Source organism: Amyelois transitella, chromosome 6 (genome assembly GCF_032362555.1).
Source record: "Amyelois transitella isolate CPQ chromosome 6, ilAmyTran1.1, whole genome shotgun sequence".
Classification (NCBI taxonomy): domain Eukaryota; kingdom Metazoa; phylum Arthropoda; class Insecta; order Lepidoptera; family Pyralidae; genus Amyelois; species Amyelois transitella.
Genome location: NC_083509.1, coordinates 7625771 through 7649323, shown reverse-complemented (window position 1 = coordinate 7649323; position 23553 = coordinate 7625771). Strand labels below are relative to the sequence as shown.

General features: G+C 32.7%; 2 protein-coding genes across 2 annotated transcripts; one reads left to right on the top strand and one right to left on the bottom strand.

Moving 5' to 3' along the window:
• Positions 1–6894: 6894 nt before the first annotated feature.
• On the bottom strand, positions 6895–7551 carry LOC132901829 (uncharacterized). Its single transcript, XM_060944589.1, has one exon. It carries the CDS (start codon positions 7549–7551, stop codon positions 6895–6897), a length of 657 nt encoding a protein of 218 aa, XP_060800572.1.
• Positions 7552–13033: 5482 nt separating this feature from the next.
• Positions 13034–23513, top strand: LOC106131311 (cytochrome P450 4g15). The gene is made up of 9 exons (XM_013330374.2): positions 13034–13155; positions 16589–16806; positions 17132–17335; positions 17483–17662; positions 20823–21019; positions 21182–21469; positions 21664–21901; positions 22144–22329; positions 22694–23513. Exons 2-9 carry the CDS (start codon positions 16599–16601, stop codon positions 22870–22872), a joined length of 1680 nt encoding a protein of 559 aa, XP_013185828.2. The 5' UTR covers positions 13034–13155; positions 16589–16598; the 3' UTR covers positions 22873–23513.
• The last annotated feature ends 40 nt before the right edge of the window (positions 23514–23553 follow it).

The following is a 23553-nucleotide window of genomic DNA, read 5'->3' as shown; positions in this document are numbered from 1 at the left end:
CATTACACAATTTTTATTTTTTATTCCTTAATATTCAAATATTTTTCATTTTTACAATTCTTAAGATGATGGTTTTTACTGAATTACTACCTTATCCTACTAATATTATAAATTCGAAAGTTTGTGAGTATGTCAGTATGGATGTTTATGACTCTTTCACACAAAAACTACTGAACCGATTTCCATGAAATTTGGTATGGAGGTAGCTGAAGACCCAGAATAACATGAAGGCTACTTTTGAACCCGGAGTTCCCGCGGGATTGATAGGGTTTCCATGCGGACGAAGTCGCGGGCGGCCTCTTGTGTGTCATATTTTAACCTCGCATGATAATAAATATGAATTATAGGTACCTACCTGTATATATTTACCTATATCCAAGTCATGATATTTCAGCAGCGAGCTAGGGTAATGCATTCTCTCTGACCTTAATCGTGTAGACGGCACACATTGGGCACATGCACCATTACAATACTAACGGCTAAATACTTACTCGCAATTATTAACTCCTGGTTTCCTCAATTATGTTTGCTATTTAATATTGGTGTTCTGCTACATTCTCTCAAATAGAAAAAGAAATTATTTTATTGAAACAAAAAATACAAGTAAACTTAACTTAAAAATCTTATTCTTACTTATATGCTACTAAAATGGTTCCATTTAGCTTTATGTTGTGAAATGGTCATGACGCTGGTTTTCAGAGGAAACTTTAAAAAATAAATAAATATTTGTTTAATTACCATTAAAATAGTCACGAAAAAGATGCCTAATGGAAGATAGCGAACAACCAATGCATCAATATTTGCCAAATGAAATTTCACAGTAGGTACCTAAGTTTAGTCTAACTCTTTGTGATTCGGACTGCAGTAAATCAGTTAGTTGCAGCAAATAGCTGAGAGTGTAAGCAAGAATACGCTACAGTCCAACACAAGTAATATAAGTACTTGCATAGTCTAGTACTCATAGTCTAAAATCCACAAACATAACATATAACCACGAATCAAATGAAAATGTGTTTTATAGTAAATTTAAATTACCTAACTGAAAAGAAGTTATTTTGATAATTATGAGCGTACTCGTCATCATTTAACAATTCGTAAATCAACGACTGGTTTTCCCATCAGAGGAGTCAATATCATCGATGGTAATGAGATTCTTTAAATTTATGAACTGATAGTCGCAATCTGAATCTGAATTGATAAATAATTATATCTCATCCGTAGTCTCCCATCCGGTGGCTTTAGGCGCAATGACCCCGGTGGAAATTAAGGTTTATTTCTGTAGTCATTCTACTGTCAATTTTTATTTTATATTTATCTGATAATAGTAAATTTAATTCAGTTAGATTTCCATATTTGTAAAATAGAAACATTTGTTTTTGTTATTTTCATTTTTATTAATCATTGTAATAGATTATTACTTAACTGCATATAGATTTTTTGGAGAAATCTGATACCTATTTTATTGAGTATTTTCAAAATATTTATAATTAAAATAAAACAGGGTTTTTAAAGAGAAAAGTAACTTTATTGTTACTACATAAAGGTGTATTAGAAAAAAGAGAAAAAACAATATTTAAAATGCATTTTCGAAAGTAAAGAAACGCAAATCAATGAACCAAAAATCTAATCGCCGTTCCACAACAAGGAAACTATTGTTCAAAATTCATAACACTACCATATTAAGAAGGACACTGGGTTTCATTTTCTAAAACTCGATTACACCAAGGTGACGCAGAGCGGAGGTCGGCCAACACAACACTTGAAATCGAAAGGGTTACTGAAACCGAAGGGAGATATGCCGTTATCCTGGACTGAGAAGGAAAGCTCCCGTTAAAACGGAGCCTTGTCATGAGTGCCTCTTGCGAAGGGAAACCAAGTGAAATTGAGATGGGTAATTTGAATAAAATTATTAAGACGTAGTGGAAAGTTATCTCAAAGAAGTTTCTTTAATCGATTAATCAATTTTGATAAATCAGATATTTAATCTCTGCCCAGGGCGGGACAGGCAGAGACAATAATTTTCCACTTGCCACGATCCTTGCGTGCTTCTTGATTTCTCTCAAGGTACTCTTATACGCTGACAATAAGAGTCAGAGTTAATTGTTGCACTGTTGTTGTCTTTTTTTATTTCGATAGTTTTTTTTTATATTATTGACAGCTGCACCCTCGTAAATACCTAACGTACACTAAACAGTTGATACTAGAATGTAAGTACTATACGCACCATACTTTTACAATGGAGGCGTGTATGTAGTATGTGTGTATAACAAATAACCGCTGTTTTTTACGTTAACACCCGGTTTGCACCAAGGACGTTTTAACGCTAGCTTATATTACGTCTTGAGATGTCAAGGAACTATGTATTATAATATTGTAGTACCTACTTACTGAAAATACTTATGTAAGTACCTAAGAAAAATGGCTATGAAATAAACAATAGCTTTAAATCCTTGAAGTTTCAGTCAGGCAGCCCGCTGTTCGAACTTTGGTAACCGTAGCATTTTGATTCATAATGCCTGGTACAGCTCTTGACAACACAAATAATCCTATGTACTTTACCCACTAAGAATGAAGATGATATTTTTAAAAGTAAGTAGGTATACTGTACGTGACATGATTTATACTTTTAACTCACTTTGTAAACGTAGTTATTCTTTCGGTTGACATAAATATCACTTAGTTTTTTATTAAATAAAATAAATTGCATTACGAAGTCTTTGTTTACCATACACACACAAGTCTAATAGGTTTGTCCGCAGGTACGGCCACGTAATTCTTGCAGCCGGCACCGAGTGTCCCACTTCGAGGTAACGGTATTCGAGTCCTGACCAAATCACCAATGCGGCTCCGCGCGAATATTTCCGCTAATTAATCTGTTGTGGACTCGGAAGGGTTTAAACTTGTATATTAGTCATTTGACCGAAATTAAAGATTCAGCGAAAGAGCTCTTTTTAATTTTTAAAAACATAGATAGGCAGGAAGCAAAAGAAAAAAAAATATTCCATCTCCCAAACATGTCGTAAAAGGCAAGTAAGCCTATATCTAGGCTTATAAACTTGGGATTCTATTATACGATGGGATCAGTCTTTTCGGGACTGTTGGCTACCCCGCAATGATTAGGTGTGATTAGTACTTATGTATGTAGGTATATTGGTTACTCTTTCATGCAATAACTACTGAACTGATTAAGACTGATTTCATATAACACATAAGGATATCACTTGTCTTATTAACAATCTCATACTTATTAATTTAATATAGGTACTGGACTGTATTTTATGAGAACAAAAATATTTAATTATTCAAAGTTGAATTAAAGTTAATTGGTTACCGGACCTATAATCTGAAACTCAAAGAAATGTGTAAGTAATAGCAATGACATACCCCGGTACATTTGCTGTTTAGAAATATAAGGTGTTAGTGTTTTAAGTTAAATCAATGACGTCAATTTTTCAGAGCTAGCCTGTCAGCGAAGAACTTAATATTTACCAGATGCTTTTCTTCTCGCGTAGTTTAGAAAAGTCAATAAGAGGGAAAAACTTAAAAACTTGGGATTCATTTTTAGGTTTACAGGGTCTTTCTTAATTTGGTATAAGTTGTATTTATTAAGATTTTTCATTAAAAAACATATAAATTTTTACTATCACTATTTCACTTATACTTAATGCCAAACGGCATTAAGTTCGCCCTTTATAAACTTTGTTTTGTACAATAAAGGTTTAAATTATAAAATAAATATTTCAGAATCTCATTTTCACTATTCAGCCATCCAGCTTCAAGTCTTATGATTTTATACGGGATAGACAGAGATTATGCCTCCTTTACCTCGCTTAAGCCCGCTGAAAATTTCAACAACTTGTCGGGTACTATACTAAAACATATACATTTTACAAGTATACAAAGAGCGCCATCTTTGAAATCTAACGTGCATTAAAAGCGAGTCTGCTATGCAGAGTAAGGTCTAATAACAATACTGTTACTGTTGGAAAAGTTTAAAACAGGTGATACGTTATTTTGTATTTAGTTTTACACAGATGTCGGTAAATGTGTAACAAGCCTGAGTTCCAAGAATAATATAAGGCTTTATTTTTGGATTGAATTTACTTTTATAATTTATTCGTAAGTTCACGGACTATTATTTATTTTCTATTTCATAATTTTTATTTTAATGAGACCCTTATAATTCGTATAATGTTCTTCAAAATGTAATAAACAAAATACTATACATTAATAAATATTATGGTGAGCTGTTAAAAAGGTAGTTAACCTACCTTTTTAACAGCTTCTTAATAAAAAATCTACCTGTATTAAATTATAACGAATAAACTAGGATTTAACTCTACATACGCACTAATTTATAGATATACTACGAGTATTCCTACCTACGTCAAACTGCAATGACATGTACAAAAGCATTTGCAAGAATATATCTTTCCATGCAAGTACTTTGTTATTCAGTCTTTGCAAGTTGTTAGCACCTAATCACACAATTAATTCAATTTCCAAGTAACAATTACACAACAAAATAAATTATTGAGTCCTGTCAACAATGTTATTTGCGTCGGTGTAAAACAGTTTTAATCTGTGTAAGTATTTGGAAAAATATAGAACTATATTATTCTGATTACTATGTTTTATCGTATATTAAAACTAAGCTTTATACATACATACATATAATCACGTCTATAACCCTTGCGAGAGACAGAGCCAACAGTCTTAAAAAGACTGATTGGCCACGTTCAGCTGTTTGGCTTAATGATAGAATTGAGATTCAAATAGTGACAGGGAAATAAGATTGAGTGATCCTATTCTTTTTTTTATTGGTGCCGGGAACCACACGGCACAAGTTTAATAATTTCGGCTAAGTTTCATATTAATAATTATTATTTTATTCCTAACAAATGATGATTACTTGGGCAATATTAGATAGCAGAATAACTATATAAATAAATTAACTAAAAATTGATAAAAATACGATTTTAATATTAAATTCGCTGATCCACAACAGACTTCCTAGCACGATTTAAACTTAGATACATCGCTATATTGCGTCGTGGGGTTTGTTACACCCTCTTGAATATTCGGCTAAGTCTCGCTTACTCCATACATGTTTAACTTAGTCAAGGTTACATACATAAGTAAGTAGCAATGAACGTGGATGTTGTGGGCAAATGTCTCATTTTGCGATGTCCAGCAGCTTTATACTTGGTTATATAATGAGATGTATGGTTTCTTCCATGTCATTACGCTAACGATCGCCATTAGAACCATTATGACGCAATGACGCCAGTGAAAAATATAAATCAGGTTTGATGTTTTGAAAAATATTTTAATACCTACAATAAAACCATAGAGCGTGGCTACTTATTATAAATGGGAAAACAAGTCTATGAGATAACATAACACTTAGGATTTTTATTCCGAATATTATCTACCCAATAGTAAATTTAGAATATTATGAAGTGGTATGTTATTAGAGTACCTATTGGTTGGTTTAGTTCATTTACCTACGTGTGATTTCCGACATTTTAAAATAGGACCACTCCATGTCTTTCCCATGGATTGGTAAAAAGCGATGCAGTAAGGGAAAGTCTAATAAACTTGGCATTCTTCTTGAAGGCCATGGGCCACTAACTTGTTCCTATTTGAATCTCAATTCCATCCTAGGAACGTGGTCTTTCAGTCTTTACAAAACTTAAGGCTCAATTTACCCAGCAAGGGATATAGACGTATTTATATGAATGTTACCTATCATAATTTTCATTGACAACATTTGATAAGGTAAACCGAGCCCAAAAGCTTATAATATCTTTCATCATAGAAATTAAATTGTAACAAGAGATAACACTCGTTTCGAGTCACCAAATTGAATAGAAGCATCCCCAATTTCATTATGCCGCAAAGCTTTCATTCAGACTTAAACGTCTAAAACATTTGGAATATTTAATAAAAAGTATACCAATCTAGTAGTTCGATACTTATTCTATACCAAATAACTCAATAAAAACGTGAGATGGCTGAAAAAAAATTTATGGCGTCAATTATTTATTTAAATCTTAAATATAATGTACGAGCGTATGGTGGTATCAAGTTTAAATCTCGTAAGTTTAGTAGGCTACTAAAGTACTATTTCAATACAAAGACTGTCGTATAGCAGAGGCTCAATTAAAGCCTAATGATTTCAGATGACATCACACGTTCTACATACAATCCATACATACATATAATCACTATATATCCCTTACGAGTAAATACAACCACCAGTCTTGAAAAGACTGAAAGACCACGTTCAGCTATATGGCTCAATGATAGGATTGAGATTCCAATAGTGACAGCCCAACACCTTAGAGAAGAATCCGAAGTTCATTAGCCTTTCTCTTGACTGACTTTTGAAATCTGCACGGGAAAAGAAGCATTTTCTTTGCTACGAGGATGAAAGCGACATACGTTCTAGTCAAATTATAAACAATAGCATGTAATGTGGAATTATTTTTACCAACACACACCACAAAGCAGCTTGATACACTACTTACTTACCTTGTTATAATATTGTTACCTTCTACAATATTCCATGAAATTGTATGATTTCATACCTCTACCGGTTAGCCTTACTTGGGAAATTATGTTTATTATTTGCTAAAGGGAAGCGACGAAGATGATATTAAATCGGTGAATTTATTGATACTATGTTATTTATAATAACAGACTTAAATCTGAGTTACGACCAAGAAGTAACAATTTTCTTAGTACATAAATAAGGCAATACCTATAAAAGGATTTTTTATATTTCATTTTTATTAAAATTGTTGTCATACAAACAAAGCTCAGTTATAACTTTTTACAATTACTTCATTTCTAGAATAATACGAGTACATTGAACATGTTAGTATCTAATTAAATAGTAACAAGTCTTATTTTCTGTGCTTCAATTTCAAGTTCAATTTCGCAAATTTGATAACATGGTGTAGTAGTTTTTCTGGACGCCACAAAGATCATTTTTGCATTGCAAGATGGCTTTTCATTAACGTCATCGTAAACAAATCCTAAATTGAAGGACAAACCGGGTGGAATCCTTTTGCATCGAGACAAAGTCAGGTTTATGTATTTAACTTGTTCTAAATCTGGTATCAACTTGTAAAGCTTGATATATACTGGTTCTAAAGTAAGGTTAGAGAATTTTACGTGATGTGTTGTGACTCCTCCGCGCTTGAAATTGACTGTTAGTGGATTAGGATAGGATACAAGGCGATTCTCACAAATATATGAGGCACTTTTACGTAGGGGACTTGAAAAATATTTGGAAATTTCTACGAATCTCTCAAACTCGGACTTGAAAGCATCGGCTGCCTCAGTTGTATCTACAGCTTCGCAAGGCTCTTGGGTTTCTTCAACAATGTCTGTTTTCGTTTCTTCTTGCACTGTTTGGAGTTCAACGCTTGGAATAATCTTATTCGCGTTTTCATGTTGTTCAAAATCGAATACTTTGGGGACAGGCCGGCTTCGCCTAAATGTTGGTGACCTCGGTCTTACTTTTCCGTCTTTTGTATTCATAATTTTAATGCAACTTTACAATTTTGCATAATATTATAAATTTACGACAATTGTTTTCTAATAAATATTGAAATAGTTTTGTATTCCGCTGTAGGTTGTGTACACTAAATGTTAATTTAACGTCAAAAATGGCAGTTCCATTTTACTTATTTACCATTTTAAGCAAAGCTAATTCAAAGAGAAACCAGAAACAGAAAAATAGATTTTTGGCGCCAAGTACAAGTTTTAATCCATAATTGAAAATATCTTTAAGTTTTACCCGCAGTATCGCCTGCGCGAATTTAGCACCGAGTAACCTTATTTAACGCCACTTACAAAAGAATACAGCTCTTTCGTAAATCCCACTGGAAAAAATATTTTTTAACTTGGATGAAAAGTACCCTATGTCCAATACCATACTCTTTATTAAATATACAGGGTGACTTTTAATTCAACTGCATAAATTTAACTGTTAAGTGTACTCATCTTAAGGATATTTAAAAACGTTAAAAGAAAAATATCGGTTCATATCATGTTCGTAAGTACGAAAAAAAAAAGTATCAAAATCCACGATTCGTACGTACGATACGTCATATCACCCTGGCCGGTGAAAAAGCGACGCGTAAGATTCAGAGGTCAACGACACAACTCATTCAGCTGAGCGATCTCGACAACTCTGTACTTTACTTGATCTTGATACTAGATTAATAATTTATTTTTCAGACATTTATTTACATGTTTAGTTTTAATTCCTTTTTGTAGTATTGGTCTTTAATAAAGCGTGTGACGTAGTTTTTGAGGGTTTTTTAAATGTGAAAATGATGACGTTTAATTTAAATAAAAATAGGCTCAAACAGCTCAAAGCATGGGTCTATGTTTAAAAGGATGCAGTTATTTTAAATGTCACCCTGTATATTCGCAAAATTTCAAGAAGATTGGCACAGTAGATAAATAGCGCATGAAAAGATATCAAACTTGGGATTATTAGAAGTTATCTTAATCAAAAATATAAATAACTGTCATTTTACGTGTCAAACTACATTTACAATAAGTAATCATTTTAATAGTAGACAAAGGTAAGACATTCTTGTCTATAAGGTCATAAATTCATATAAAAAGAGCCATACTGATGACGACAAAGTAATACATTTCATTAATCTAGTCCATAACTTTTATGTAAAGTATCATATCAGCGTTCTGTACACGTGTCACAAGGGTCATTAACATTACATATAATATAGTTAAAAGATGTAAAGTACAGTGATATTTTTAACACACAAATATCACTATGCTTAGTATATTCGAAGGACTTAGAAAACCTGATATATTAAAAGTAAGAGAGCATATCAACACCAATCAAGACTCAAAATCTCGATATGTTCCTGTTAAGGCAGCTAGTGCAAAATATTTCAAAAGTTCAGCCAAATTTGGCTTATCATTTGAGGTTTGCGTCGTTTGATTGATGAGTTAGTCTTTTACGCAGCATCTTTATACTCGTCTTTAATTAAAACAACTGATCACCACTAATATTTTAGCATATTATCGAAGCTTATGTAAAATTTCCACAATATTGATGTGTTTATCTATAACAGCCTCAAGCCATCGAAGGCCAAAATTATTGACGTCAGAGACAGGATAGTATCAGTTATTTTTAAACCTCGAAATGGAACAGTAACTTTTTATACAATCCTAAAAATAATTAAGCGGTCAAACTCGTTCTTAATGGTCATTTTTTTCTTGAAATTTCCAACCTGTATTAAGCTACTCGTATGGCACTAATTTATACTCACTACTAACTTACCCATTCCAGGCTCATGATCAAAGACACAAAAGTCGCTTTTCCTGATAGTCGATATGTATTCGGAATTAAAGTCAAGAGAAAAAAGAAAACTTAAGAAACATAAAAGTATTATTGAACTCCATTTTAACTCATCATTCCATGATTTACTTACATGTAATCAGGTCTACTTAAATACTATTACACTTGCGGGGTGGGTTCGGCGGCGGCCACGTTCAGCTGTATGGACAAATAATAGAATTGAAATTCAAATAGTGGCAAGTTGCTAGCCCATCACCTGCAAAAAAATCCCAAGTTTATTAGCTTTTCCCTTAATAAATTCTATTTTTACAAATAATATTATTTTTGTTTATAAAATTTGTTTTCTTATTATTAAACAATAATAACAAAAATATTTGTGTACTTAAATAAATATTCATGTTATTTCACCACAACCACTTTCGAAGTTCACAGCTCTGAGTTCAAAGTTGTGGTCATAGACATCATTTAGTTGTGACAAAGTAAAAATTTACTGCGTTTCATTCCGTGCTTTTTGATTGTGACTGACTGACAGACAAACCGTACTTCATAACCAATAGGCGGCAAAAACGATTCTGTTCTGTTCCCAGAACCCTAAAAGCACTGGCCTCAGCTGGAAAATTTACAACAATTCTGGTTAAACAAGTTTTGATCTTGATTCAGTAATATTCAGTATTTGTTGTAGGTAATATTTGTATTAAAGCCTTTATCACTTTTCATCCGATTAGGCTAGGAGGAGGATTGCTTTTAGTTATGCTTTTGAATTCATACCATACAAAAAAAAGTGTTCTATTGTATGGACAGCACACTCTTTTCGAGTTATAGGAAAGAGCTTTATTACTTTCAAATATTGTATGTTTATAAACATGAAAATTCTTTCATGTTTGATGCTGGAAATAGATTTAATTATTCGTACTAACAAACCAAGAATTTTCGTAAAGTAGTTTAAAAAGTTCATAAATTTATCGTATGTATCAAGGTATCGGATTTTTATTTGGCAATAAATAGAACTTGTTTATATTTAAATACTTGTTTACACAAAAATATCTTTGATAAATTCAATCTACGCGAAAAATTTAAGAGGCACTTCTAATACTCGTGGCCAGTTATTCTGATGTTTAAAACTGTATATAGGGGCGTTCACGGGGCATAAACGTGACTCTCTTAGTTTTTGTATGTATGTATGTACGTTTGTATAGCAAAACTGTAGCTGGTGCTGGAGTTCCACTTCCTGCTGGTGGTCATTTCACTTTCGTCGTCTCTGGAACCCAAGGTTAAGTCAGTTTTTACACAAAGCAGCTACCAGCTACTACCAGCTAGCTGTTACATGCATACATGTAGTCACGTCTTTTTCCCTTGCAGGGTAGACAGGGCCATCGGTCTTGACAAAACTGAAAGGCCAGTTTCAGCTGTATGACTTTATGATGGAATTGAGATTCAAATAGTGACAGGATGCTAGCCCATCGCCTACAAGATGAATCCTAAGTTAATAAGCCTATCCCTTAGTCGCCTTTTCAGATATTCATGGAAAAGATATGGAGTAGTAGTAGATAGTGTAGTAGATTCTAAAGTGCCAGAAACTACACGAACCATATTTAAATATTTTTTGGGTTTCATATATATCTATACTTTTACCTGTTACAATGATCGATGAAACAATTCATATCTTAAAATCATTTGTGGTTTCAAAGAGACCGGACGTGACCCCAAGACATTCATGTTAACCAAGCTTTCGGGGTACTTCGTATTTATTATTATAACGTATTTTTAAAATCACAAAAAGTTATACGAACGTAAAGCTATATTATAATTTGAGTCACAACTTATATAATCAGTAATTTAACTGACTGATGATTGAGTTTCTTCGCAATGAGACTTCGCGTGACAGTTTTTAAATGTAAGTGTGCGTTAAAATTGGGCAATATTTTTAAAGAAAATATATTTTATATTATTTGTTTTGCTACAAAATTTCTTTTAATATTAACTTTATTATTACTATATAACTATGTATTCATGATTATTGTAAAGTGTTTACTCTCCTCAATCAATAGATTAACAGCTTTGAGAGCTCTAATTCAGCTATCCTCAAGACTTTTTGGAGACAATATCAATAGTCACTCTCATCAGAAATAAAATAAATTAAACATTAATTTTATACAGAAAACATTCAAATTACGTCATTGTCGTTTAAAAACTTGATATAGCCTGATCATTTATTTATAGAAGACGTCCGCGTGAAATGAAAAATGTCATCAATTTCTTTTCTTGCCGAAATTTCGGAAAATACTCTCTTAGTGCACTTCTTGACTAGTGAAGGAACTCACATGATTAAATTCAAATCTCTAGACCCAGAGGGCAGAGTTAGCAAATAAGTACTCCATAAGGATGGAGATTGACTTGACATTTGATGCGTCTAAAATGTATCATGTGTGCCTAAGTTGGAACATGAACGTTGGACCCGAATATCAGGTTTGGTAATTTAAAGCCGGAGAATCGGGTCTTTTAAATATAATGTAATGCATATATGTGACGTCCATTTTACATAAATGTAACATTATTTAAAATAGACTAACGAAGCATCTTCTTTATGCTTAGTCAACAAATAAAAGCTTAAGCGTATGCATGCATATTAAAATATTTTGTTGTATATTTCTCATTCTTTTTTTTTCTGGTCTCGCTTTTTGCAGAGGATGAGATATCACTCGCTGTTGAGTCAAAATAATTTCCAAATACTATGCTCGACTTAAGTGGCCGCTGCTAGTAGGATGGTAAAAGTATCCGATTCAAAAAGAGTACCTACTCCTCGCAAGAGATTCAGGTTCAAATCCATCGCTGCTTGCTGTATGTAAATTCGGAAAAGAGTCTTTCTTTACTTTTCCGTGTAACATAAAAACCATCGCGCACTTTGACCAAGGTCAATAGATCTATTTAGAAGGAATTGTAATATATATACAAATACTGAAAAATTGCTTAACGAGTAGTTTAATAAATTATTGTTTTTTAAGAATACTTGATTGATGATTGACTTTTACTATTTTCTTAAAGTATAAACAAGGGCTTCTGCGCTTTAACTATTAAAATAAAAGTGCTTAAAATAGACATGCGCCTAAATGCATTCCGAATGAAGTCTCGTCTTTATGCGTAGTGGGGTATAGTGGCAGGTTTGTAAACACATCTTTTCGCATGTGAACTTTGAGGTCAAAAACAAATACTGAAATATGACAACTATTTCGTTACGTTAGTTATCCACAGGCTATTTCCCTTTATAAGAGGCTGAAGAGCCCTTAAAAGGAGCATGTTGATAAATTTTAAATTTATTTTGGGGTGTTTTAACGAAACTTGGATCTATAAAGATAAAAACAACAAAAATGTGAAAAAAGGAGTTGGAAAAAGCTGTAAGCATCGTATACTCCATTCGTAAATGAAAATATTGCATTTTTAATATTATTATTGAAGAAACCTTCCAATGCCGTGTTTATGTGGGAAATTCCAGGTTATACTTGTAATATCTAGATTTAATTACTTTCAAAGAGCAATAAAACAATGACTTGATAGATATAAAATTGTGAGTTCTAGAATCTTAATGCAAAAGATAGAAAGTTGAGTTTAGCGCAGCTCGAGAAAAAGCGTCAAGTGTGATATTGAGTCGCCGTGACTGTGACGTAGTTTGCCTGTATATAGATAGTTGCGCGGGAGTCATTCAAATAGTCGATCCGTGACATCGAGTCCTTTTGGACTGAGGACGTTCTAGTTAAAATAATTGTGATATTGGTGTTTGAAAAATAGATGAAGGGAGAGTCCAACTAAAGGTAGGGGTGATGAAAATTCTGAAAATATTATTTTTATTGTGAACCGTAAATGCATCTTTTATCTTCCAATTTAGTTATAAAAAAAATATTTAACTAGTTGATATATAATACAATATTTTTTGACGAATGATTCAATTAGGAATCTATTTAATGCTAAAATAGTAAAACATAATAATATATTTTTAATTTTATTGACTACAATACACAATTAGTGTTATTTTAGTTATGTACCATAAGCATGAAATATTTCTTTCCATTACGATCGGGATCTTTTTATTCAAATGAGTTTTTAGGTCAGGTATAAAAAAATTACAGCCACAAAATAAATACATCTTACAAATTATTAAGCAGTTGAAAGTGTAATAATTAACGCACGATGGCATTACTGATAAGCCAAAAATGGTGAGTTATTTTTGTAAAATAAGCGAATATTTATTCCGTTTTTTTAATTTTGCAACACGTAACTACCCATAAAACTGTCTTAACTAGGACATCACATAATACGAAACTTTATAAAATTAATCTTAATCTTGTACCAGTTATTATAAATAGATATTATATAATATATTTGTTGACCCGAACGTAGAGTAAGATATAGAAAGGAAGATGCAAAATACATTAATGAAGTTATACTCGTATATAATAGGCGTTAATCGCTGAAACTGCCCAACAGATATGAAAAATAAATCGCAGACCAATTTTATGGCCGACCGGGTAAAATCAAAGTATAAGGAAAATGGTAACTTTTTTCGTTTTTGAAGATACAATTCTTGTTTATAATCTTGTGTGTACGTATTCTTTTTTTTATTTAGAATAAATGTATATTAATTTATTAATTTACATAAAACCGCAGATTTCGAGAAAAAATAACGCTATAAAAAGTTAGCATTCCTGGTTGTTGATGGTAGAAATTAACATAAATTCCTAATTATAATAGCAGTCAGTCAAAATTATAAGATAGATCAACTTTTACAATTAAATATTTAACATGTAATTAAGTATATCATACTTTACTTACATACAAAATACAAAACTATAGTTTCCAATAAGAAAATTAGTTAGGTCAAAAGTACCCGAAACCGCCGAGCTTGCATGAAGAGAGTTATGAATGTGGATGAAGCGAAGGAAGTATGCAGAGATCGTGGCAAGTGGAAAGAGGTAGTCTCTGTCTACCCCTCCGGGAAAGAGGCGTGATTTTATGTATGTATGTAAGAAAATTAGAAACGGGACTAGTAAAAACGTAAAATTTTAATTTATTGTTAAATTGCATAACAAAAGTGAATCACAATCAATAAAAGTTAAAAATAAACAAAACAAAACTTTCTATAGTATCGAAACACCGTCAAATCTCTTTATATATTCAAAAAATGATCTATCATCGCCCAGCCCAAACTACTGAACCGATCGAGCTGAAATTTGACATGCAGATAGATTCTAACCACTAGACTAGACTAGAGGATTTTCAGGAATTCTCAAGGGAACGGAAAATATCGGGATTTTTGTTTTACGCGGGCGCTCTCTTTAGGGAGTTTTTTTTATAAATAAACAAAACATACAATAAAACCAAACAAGTCGTAATGGGTCCGAGCAGGGGAGTTGCATTGATTAAAAAAAAAAGTAAAAACTTTTGAGTAAGTAGGTACCTACTTGCTAAAACAAAACTAAGCTATCCATTACGTTGGCGAGAATTCGCAAAGTATTCGTATTATTTTACTCGAGGAAACACGCGATCATTTTAAGCGCAGGCAGGCGGGCGGTTTGACCTGGTTTTTAGGTTGTTAGTCTAACAACAAGTAGATTTCAAAACATGTATCTTTGTTATGTTCGAATTCTTAGGGGACCTTTTATGATATTCTTCATCATACACCCGGCGTTGGTTCCGTGTGCGCCCTGGAAGAACCCGATAGATATCTAAGACTGAGGCGGTTAGATATAAGGTGGGTATGTGTATTGCATTACCATATAATGGTGGATTATAGGAACCTTGGATAAACAAATAAAAAAACAAGTAAAAAGATGAGAATTATTAAACAATATAATAAAAATAAAATAATACTCCCAGTTCGTCCGCCCACAACTTAACGATAAATAAAATAATAATAAAGAATTTACATAGGTCAAATTGACCTTTGCAATTATAATTGTAAAATATATAAGAAAAAGGTGGACTATGTCTTGTTGATATAAACTAGTTTGCATTTGGCATGTTAGAAGTTATAAAACTACAATATTGGCTTAATTACTTGACGTAAGTACTTGTACTTACTTGTATATATCTATGTAGGACACATTTAACTTGGTTGGCGAACATATTTGCAAGATAATAAAGGAAACAGTCAAAGGTTCTATACTAATTGGATAGATTTTTCCGGCTTATCCGTTTGTGATTCTAGTCATACATTTATTCTTCTAAGGGCGACTTCATATGTAAATATGTACGTGGATTTATAATCCGTGTGACTCACACACCGCAGATTTGACAGAAATGTTTCGTGTAGACGTGACTGTTATTAATGAATTAAAAGCAAATGTTTATTATTACTTCCTTTATCATTGAGGTAGAAGGAGGAATCAAGTGTTTGTCCTTTGTGGAACGAGCATGATGTCTTATTTATTTATTAAAAATGTTAAAAAGTTTTCTGCTATAAGTAGTTTTACTCCTAAAGCTACATTATAGTATATTATTATAGTATAATTTTTTTAATTTCATTATGGATATGGATGCATATTTTTATTTGTTTTCCTATAAAGAAGGTATGGTTAGTATTTTTTTTGTTTAATTGCAATAAATTATAAAGTTGATAATTTATTCTATAAATTACCCTACTGGTTTTAATACAATTTTCATCTATTTGTTTCCAGTTCAATTAAAATAAATAAATAAAATATATAAATAAATATATACGGGACAAATTACAATGATTGAGTTAGCCTCGAAGTAAGTTCGAAACTTGTGTTACGAGATACTAACTCAACGATACTATATTTTATAATGAATAGTTATATAGATAAACATCCAAGACCCAATCAGAATAAGTTCTTTTCTCATCATGCCCTGACCGGGATTCGAACCCGGGACCTCCGGTGTCACAGACAAGCGTACTACCGCTGCGCCACAGAGGCCGTCAAATATGGTTTTATTATGTTTTATATTATGAAGTGATATTTAAGAAGAAACTCCGTGCATATCATATTAATTCGTACATAAAATAATTTTTACGAATATCATAAAATTGCGAACACAAATAAAATTGACCCGCTACAAAGGTTATTAACACGTTTCGCAACCGTTTAGAAATACTAGAATCTAGATGTAAGCATTTCTTCATTCACAGTGATTATTAAGGTGATTGCGTACGTGTAATCACATAACGCGAAGTTTATTATATCGTTCACTTAGTTGTTGGAGTAAGAAGGATCATTTTGTCCGCAGATATTCTAAGATGTCTTACGCAACGGAGAACGTAGTGCAGTCTACGACATGGGCCGCAACCAGTTTGTTTTATATGCTCCTGGTGCCGGCTTTGGTGCTATGGTATGCTTATTGGAGGATGTCGCGGCGTCACTTGTATGAGCTGGCAGAGAAACTTGACGGACCCCCCGGATTGCCGCTGTTAGGAAACGCGTTAGAGTTTACTGGCGGTTCTGCTGGTGAGTTTCACTGTTTCATACTAATGTATTTGTGAGAATAGAGTGGCGAACGGAGAATGAGAATTATTTTATAATGATCGTAGCACGTGCTCCTCCTTGTCCATTGGAACATTTGTAGGTGTGATAAATGGAATAATTATTACGATACAACGATGGTATTTTGACTCTGAATCGTTTGTATTAAAATAAGTCCATTCTTCAGTAGCTGTACACAGTAAATAGCATGATTATCATTGTTAACATTAAGTAATTACTAAACTTAATAAAACTTCTGAATGAGCAATTGATCTCTACTTTTGTAATTATCATTCCGTTCTTTCAACAGATATCTTCAGGAAGTTGATTCAAAGGAGTGAGCCGTACGACAAAGAGGCGGTTGTGAAAGTCTGGATTGGCCCTCGTCTCCTGGTGTTCCTGTACGACCCTCGGGACGTGGAGCTGATTCTAAGCAGCCATGTCCACATAGACAAGGCCGATGAGTACCGGTTCTTTAAACCTTGGCTTGGAAACGGCCTCCTCATCAGTACAGGTATTTTTTTCTTCATATTTTTGCGCAATAAAAACAGCTGCTGCAAATCCTATTTTTGTTACTAGTCCACAAAAACTGAAGCGTCTCGGAAAATATTTCCTTAACTTTAATCAATAAATATTAATCAGCCTTACCATTTCTAAACAGGTCAAAAATGGCGTTCTCATCGCAAACTGATCGCTCCTACTTTCCATTTGAACGTCCTGAAGAGTTTCATTGATCTGTTCAACGCTAACTCGAGGGCTGTTGTGGACAAGATGAAGAAGGAAGCCGGTGTGTTCGACTGCCATGATTACATGAGCGAATGTACCGTCGAGATATTATTGGGTAAGTAATCCAGCCATGCCTTAATATTACAAGTATAAAATAAGAAACAGTGTTTGATTATTTCCTCATCAAAAAAGGCGAAATCGGAAATTTTTAGCTAACCGTGTGTAGGGTTTTATGCCGTATAGTTTAAAACAATATTTTTGATTTTATTAGGATCCTCTCGATTATTTCGAAATAAATTATTAATAATCAAAATATTAAAATTAGCCAGACCATACGTGATAAAATTAAAGATCAGTGTCAATCTTAAGCTATAATATAAATAAACCAACATGTTGAGTTATTCTTCAAAGACTTAAAGTCACAGAAATATTGATTAGACTGGTAAATGTAAAATGAATTTATACTGTGATTGGTGTAATGTGTGTTATTATCCTAAAGAGTCATTAGTTGTTTACCTTTTATAACCAATGTAGGCGAGGACGTAGAGCGGAAAATCTTTGATTTGCACAGAAACTCATGAACATAGTGTTAACTGATTAATTCAGTGAAAGGTAGGTTCTAAATGTGAGATATTGAGTATGAATTCCAAAAAATATCAAACATCGGTCAAAGTAGAAAAAAGAAATAACCTAGCAAATAAGGGTCAATTCACATTGACATGACAAAAATTCCAAGGCGGGTTGGGTGGCAGCCGACCGTTCAAACTGCCAAATATTTACACGAAATCTAAGTCACACGAAATCCAAGTCATGACATTTGGAAAACTTTTACCAAAACCCCGAATAAACTTACAAAAAATATGACGAAACCGTAAAAAATAAAGATTGTAAGAAAATATCTTTATTGTTTTATCTGAATAAACCTTAACCTTGTTAGTGACCCTGGTTATTTAAATATGAAGCTAACTAAACTGTACAATGTTCAGCGTTCATACGTGATCATATCCCTTTGTTTTGCTAATATAAAGGGTTCGTAATTAATAATTTAGTTTGCCACGTATAAAGTTTCAAAAGCTCTTTATAGAGAGACATTAAATATATTATAGAGGCTTTGTATTTATTGAATTAACGCAATGTTTTCTAAAACTTGTACAGAGGTTATTAGAATTTATAAATAAAATTAACAATATCAATCTGGATCAACCTTAATTATGTGGTCTTAATCGTTTGAATTGCCTACACCAGAAATATTGCACTTATTGGCATCATTACCCGTTATCTGTAGTAATTTCATACGTGTATCTATAAAATTACAAAATTTGTTTACGGGTTTGATCTAGCAGACAAGGACGTAAATTGTCTACTTTGAAACTTACTAGCGACCCGATCCGGCTTCGCACGATGTCTTTTGAAGAATAGTTGACATGTATGTATGTATACCGAAACCTTCGAAAATAATGAATTCTCTATACTTATTAAAATCCATTGCGTGATTAAAAAATAGAAAGCTAAGAAACAAGCAGGATTTTGTTGGGTTTTGTTGAAATTATGTAGTTACATACCTATATGTAGGTAATAAGGTTACTACAATTTCAAAATGTTTAATTCAAACTTCATTCGTCTTTGAGATCGCAAATGTCTATTGTATTTGTCGATTGATTATATCGGTTTATGGAAACAATGCAATAAAATTCTGTTTAGCTCTTCATTCATGACTGAAGAATAAAAACAGTCATCACGTCTAGAATATGAAAAAGTTTAGCCCTAAAGACTACAAAACGGATAATTCATTTATAAATATGCTACTTATGTATTAAAAGATTTTATCTACTAAAAAATAGCAATAATTGAATTGATAAAAAATCTCCTTTTCAAAATCTAACTTTAATGTTCGTTCGTGATCAATTCTGTAGTTATATTTCACAAAGAATAATTGTAAAGTTTTCATTATATTGTTAAGACTAAACTCTCGGAAGTAGCGGCTATACGGCCATGGACATAAATTAATAGGCAAGTTTATGCATTCAGAGTAGTCGTTGGAAACTAACTGCAACTATGCACACATACTCGTTATTTTTCATCGTCATATATACGAGTAGACAAATAAAGTTAATAATAATTTGCGAAAAAATAAATAATTATTATCGTTCAATTTTGAATATAATAGCTAAAACGATTTAGATGAATTTTGGCACAGAGATACATTCTTTCTCAAAATTCTAGTGTACATGCTGACAAAGTCGATGTTTTCTACAGTTATAACAATAATTTAGGCTAACAAGGTTATATACATAATATTTAAATATTTTTTACTAAAACAGGTCTTTAAACGGTTCAAAAGTCATTTCAGCGTTGTCGGCCCAATTTCAAGGAGCTAATGCAAAATTAATGGCAAAAATGAGCAATTTGTTAGTACTGTCACGTAGTCAACTTGTAGCTGGTTGTAGTGGCCTCAAGATCATTGGATTGTGGACTTGAATTGAAAGACTTCTTAGTAAATATATTTTTAAGATAACTTACGAATATTTTTCACATGCCTATAACTGTTGAAACATTCATACTTTATTTTTTTTCTCCTTACATTTGCTTTTATGTTTTAATTAAAGTGGAGACATTAAATAAAAAAAATAAGAATGTTAATTTTTCATACCGGATTGGTTAAATATTATTCCACTCAAAATTAACTTTCGACCAACTTATACATTATTATAGGTATTCAATTCAGATTAACTACATCTACGTCAGCAGGAATTATGTTTTCTTGTAGACTAAGTATGTAAGGCAAATAAGCTTATTTGTTACTTTACTGACACTAATAACGTCATAATCACAAGTAGGTATAATGACACGCTTACCAGTGCAATCAGCATTTTATATTTTAGAAGTAATGCAACTATTAACCTAGGTATATTGCATATAATAGCGGCTGTTATTCGAATTATGCAGAGGAAGTTAAAATAAATAAGGCGCTTAATTGCAATCCGTATTATATCCGTGATATCTATGGTATAATTATATAATTTACCTGGAACAGATTAGCTGGTAGCATTGAAATAACTTAGGTATCAAGTTCTGATTCATTGGATACTACGTAGTAAGAGTGAGATCGTGTTTAACGACCCCCCACGGCTTCACGTACTCCTAATGGCCAATGTTCGCCATCCGTGGCTTCAGGGTCTATTATCATTCTGGTTACACAAGTGCTTTGAATATTGGAGGTCAATAGGTCTTTCTTTACGCCGGGGACCCTTTAATGTAACAATTAAACATTACAGAGACCGCAATGGGCGTCAGCAAGTCGACTCAAGACCAAAGTGGATTCGAATATGCGATGGCTGTCATGAAGATGTGCGATATTCTACATTTAAGACATACCAAGATATGGCTGAGACCTGAACTGATATTCAATTTCACTAAATACGCTAAGAATCAGACACAACTCCTTGACATCATCCATGGATTGACTAAAAAGGTAAGGACCATTCGCCTCGTAGCAGTCTATTTTATAGAATTTAAATGAAGTGTATATTAGGTACTAATTTCACTCAGAAATATAGCTAATGATGTTATAAGTATCTTGATATATTTGATTAAATTTCGTAAAAAAATGTTTTCATCGATGTTTTAATTTCAGGTAATCAAGAGGAAGAAGGAAGAATTCAAATCTGGCAAAAAACCTTCCGTCCTAAGTGAAACCAAAGATGTACCTCAGAACAGTGAATCAACAACCAAAACAACGTCCGTAGAAGGCTTATCTTTTGGACAATCTTCTGGCCTGAAAGACGATTTAGATGTTGAAGACAACGATGTTGGAGAAAAGAAACGTTTAGCCTTCCTCGATCTTCTTCTTGAAAGTTCTCAGAGCGGTGTTGTTATTTCTGACGAAGAAATCAAAGAACAAGTGGACACTATTATGTTTGAAGTAAGTAATTATATTTAAATTGTCGTTAATTATATTCTCCAAACAGTTCAGCTCTAAACTCAATTATTACGTTAACGTAATAATTGAGTCAAGATACTCACTTGACTCCGGGCTCCTTTCGTAGAACTTAAAAGCAATATTGACTAAAACAAGAAGGATGATAACTTTAAATTTATATATATATTTTATTTTAGGGTCATGACACAACAGCAGCTGGCAGTAGTTTCTTCCTCTCAATGATGGGAATCCACCAAGATATCCAGGACAAAGTAATAGAAGAATTGGACCAGATTTTTGGTGACTCTGATCGTCCAGCCACGTTCCAAGATACTTTGGAGATGAAATACCTTGAAAGGTGTTTGATGGAGACGCTTAGAATGTACCCTCCAGTGCCAATTATTGCTAGACATCTCAAACAAGATGTCGTTCTACGTAAGTACATACATTAAATTAGCGTTATGATTTCGTTCATGACTAACCCTACAAATCCGTATATTGACCTGGTCATAAAATTAAGGGAAGGACAGGCACTGGCCTTCATTAACTTTTTATGAGGCACTAAATAAAAGGAAAAAACTTCCAAATTAGATATTACTCATGTGCCGCTAAATTCAATCAAGTTTTAGGTACAAAACAAAATCCATCTAAAATTACAATAAAGTCCTTTCTTACAGCATCCAGTGGTAAGAAAGTGCCAGCTGGTACTACCGTTATCATTGCGACGATAAAACTCCACCGTCGGCCAGACATCTACCCCAATCCTGACAAGTTTGACCCCGACAACTTCCTGCCAGAGCGTTCTGCTAACCGCCATTACTACGCATTTGTCCCCTTCTCTGCTGGGCCCAGGAGTTGCGTAGGTGAGTGCCTTGCTAACATTCTTATAATTTCAGAATATTTCCAGTTATTGGAAGAAATTTCATTCTTATCAAGGACGTTAGAATCATAGTAATATTGCGTGACGAGTGTGTTGTTTCGTAGTGTGCAAGAAAATAGGTGAAAATATAAAGAGTCACAAATTTTGCAAAGATTTTGTTCTATTTGTCACACCGGTCATATCTTGTTAAACTTTTACACAGTTTATTGACTAGCATGCATATCGAATTATTTAAGAAAACAAAGCAGTTGATTCAGGTTCTTTATATGTTCCAAAACCAAAAAAAATCTTAAAATGCACCCATAAATTCAAAAGACATTTGTACTGACAATTTGTTTCGTTCTCAGGTCGTAAATATGCTATGCTGAAGCTGAAGATTATCTTATCCACCATCTTGAGGAATTTCCGAGTTCACTCCGACCTTAAGGAATCCGATTTCCAATTACAAGCCGATATTATCCTAAAGCGTGCCGAAGGATTCAAAGTAAGATTGACACCGCGTAAAAGGACGGCTAAAGCTCAGTAGGTTAGATAAGATAGCGCAATGATTAAGAACTATTTCATTTATGCATATTGTAAATCTATGATTTTAAAATTGTTATTAACGCATGGATGATTTAAGCTGTACGACACAACTCTTTCGTTCACAAAAATCATCGACTTTATTTTCAAATAAATTGAATTCGGAAAGATTATCAAAGATCGCAAAGAGTATCTAATTCTAGCGATTTCCAAAAAAATTTAATATCGTGGTGGCATTACATTTTCACGACCAATGAATAAAAGAAGAAATAATTAATATTATTTTATTATTCTTGTATTCGAAAATATGAAATCCTCCCAGTTTCAATAATTCGTATTATTTTTTAAATATATATAGTGTACTATAAAATAATGATCTACATCAGTGCGCTAGCTTTTAATTACTTAGAGATGATATAAAAAGTTATTCTCAAATACAATATTTTCTTTTATGTAGAGAAGTAGGTATCTCATCCTGAAATAGATACCAGTACTGACTAAATTATATCTAGATAATCTTGAGCTCATATTGGTGGGGAAAATTAGCGGGTCAGTCGGTGTAAGTGTTGCTCAAAAGGTTACTTTGGTATTTAATGTGTAAATAAGTAGTTAAAGTTCTTATTTTTATAAGGTTAAAATTAAATAATAAACTCAAAAAATTACCTGGTTTTATTTATTTCAAAAT

What these genes read in the sequence shown, in the direction of transcription:
- LOC132901829 (XM_060944589.1), bottom strand. Translation starts at nt 7,551, where the DNA reads ATGAATACAAAAGACGGAAAAGTAAGACCGAGGTCACCAACATTTAGG.
- LOC106131311 (XM_013330374.2), top strand. Translation starts at nt 16,599, where the DNA reads ATGTCTTACGCAACGGAGAACGTAGTGCAGTCTACGACATGGGCCGCA. An exon ending in TGGACACTATTATGTTTGAA is followed by an intron (nt 21,470 to 21,663) that starts GTAAGTAATTAT and finishes ATTTTATTTTAG; the next exon opens with GGTCATGACACAACAGCAGC. An exon ending in CAAACAAGATGTCGTTCTAC is followed by an intron (nt 21,902 to 22,143) that starts GTAAGTACATAC and finishes CCTTTCTTACAG; the next exon opens with CATCCAGTGGTAAGAAAGTG.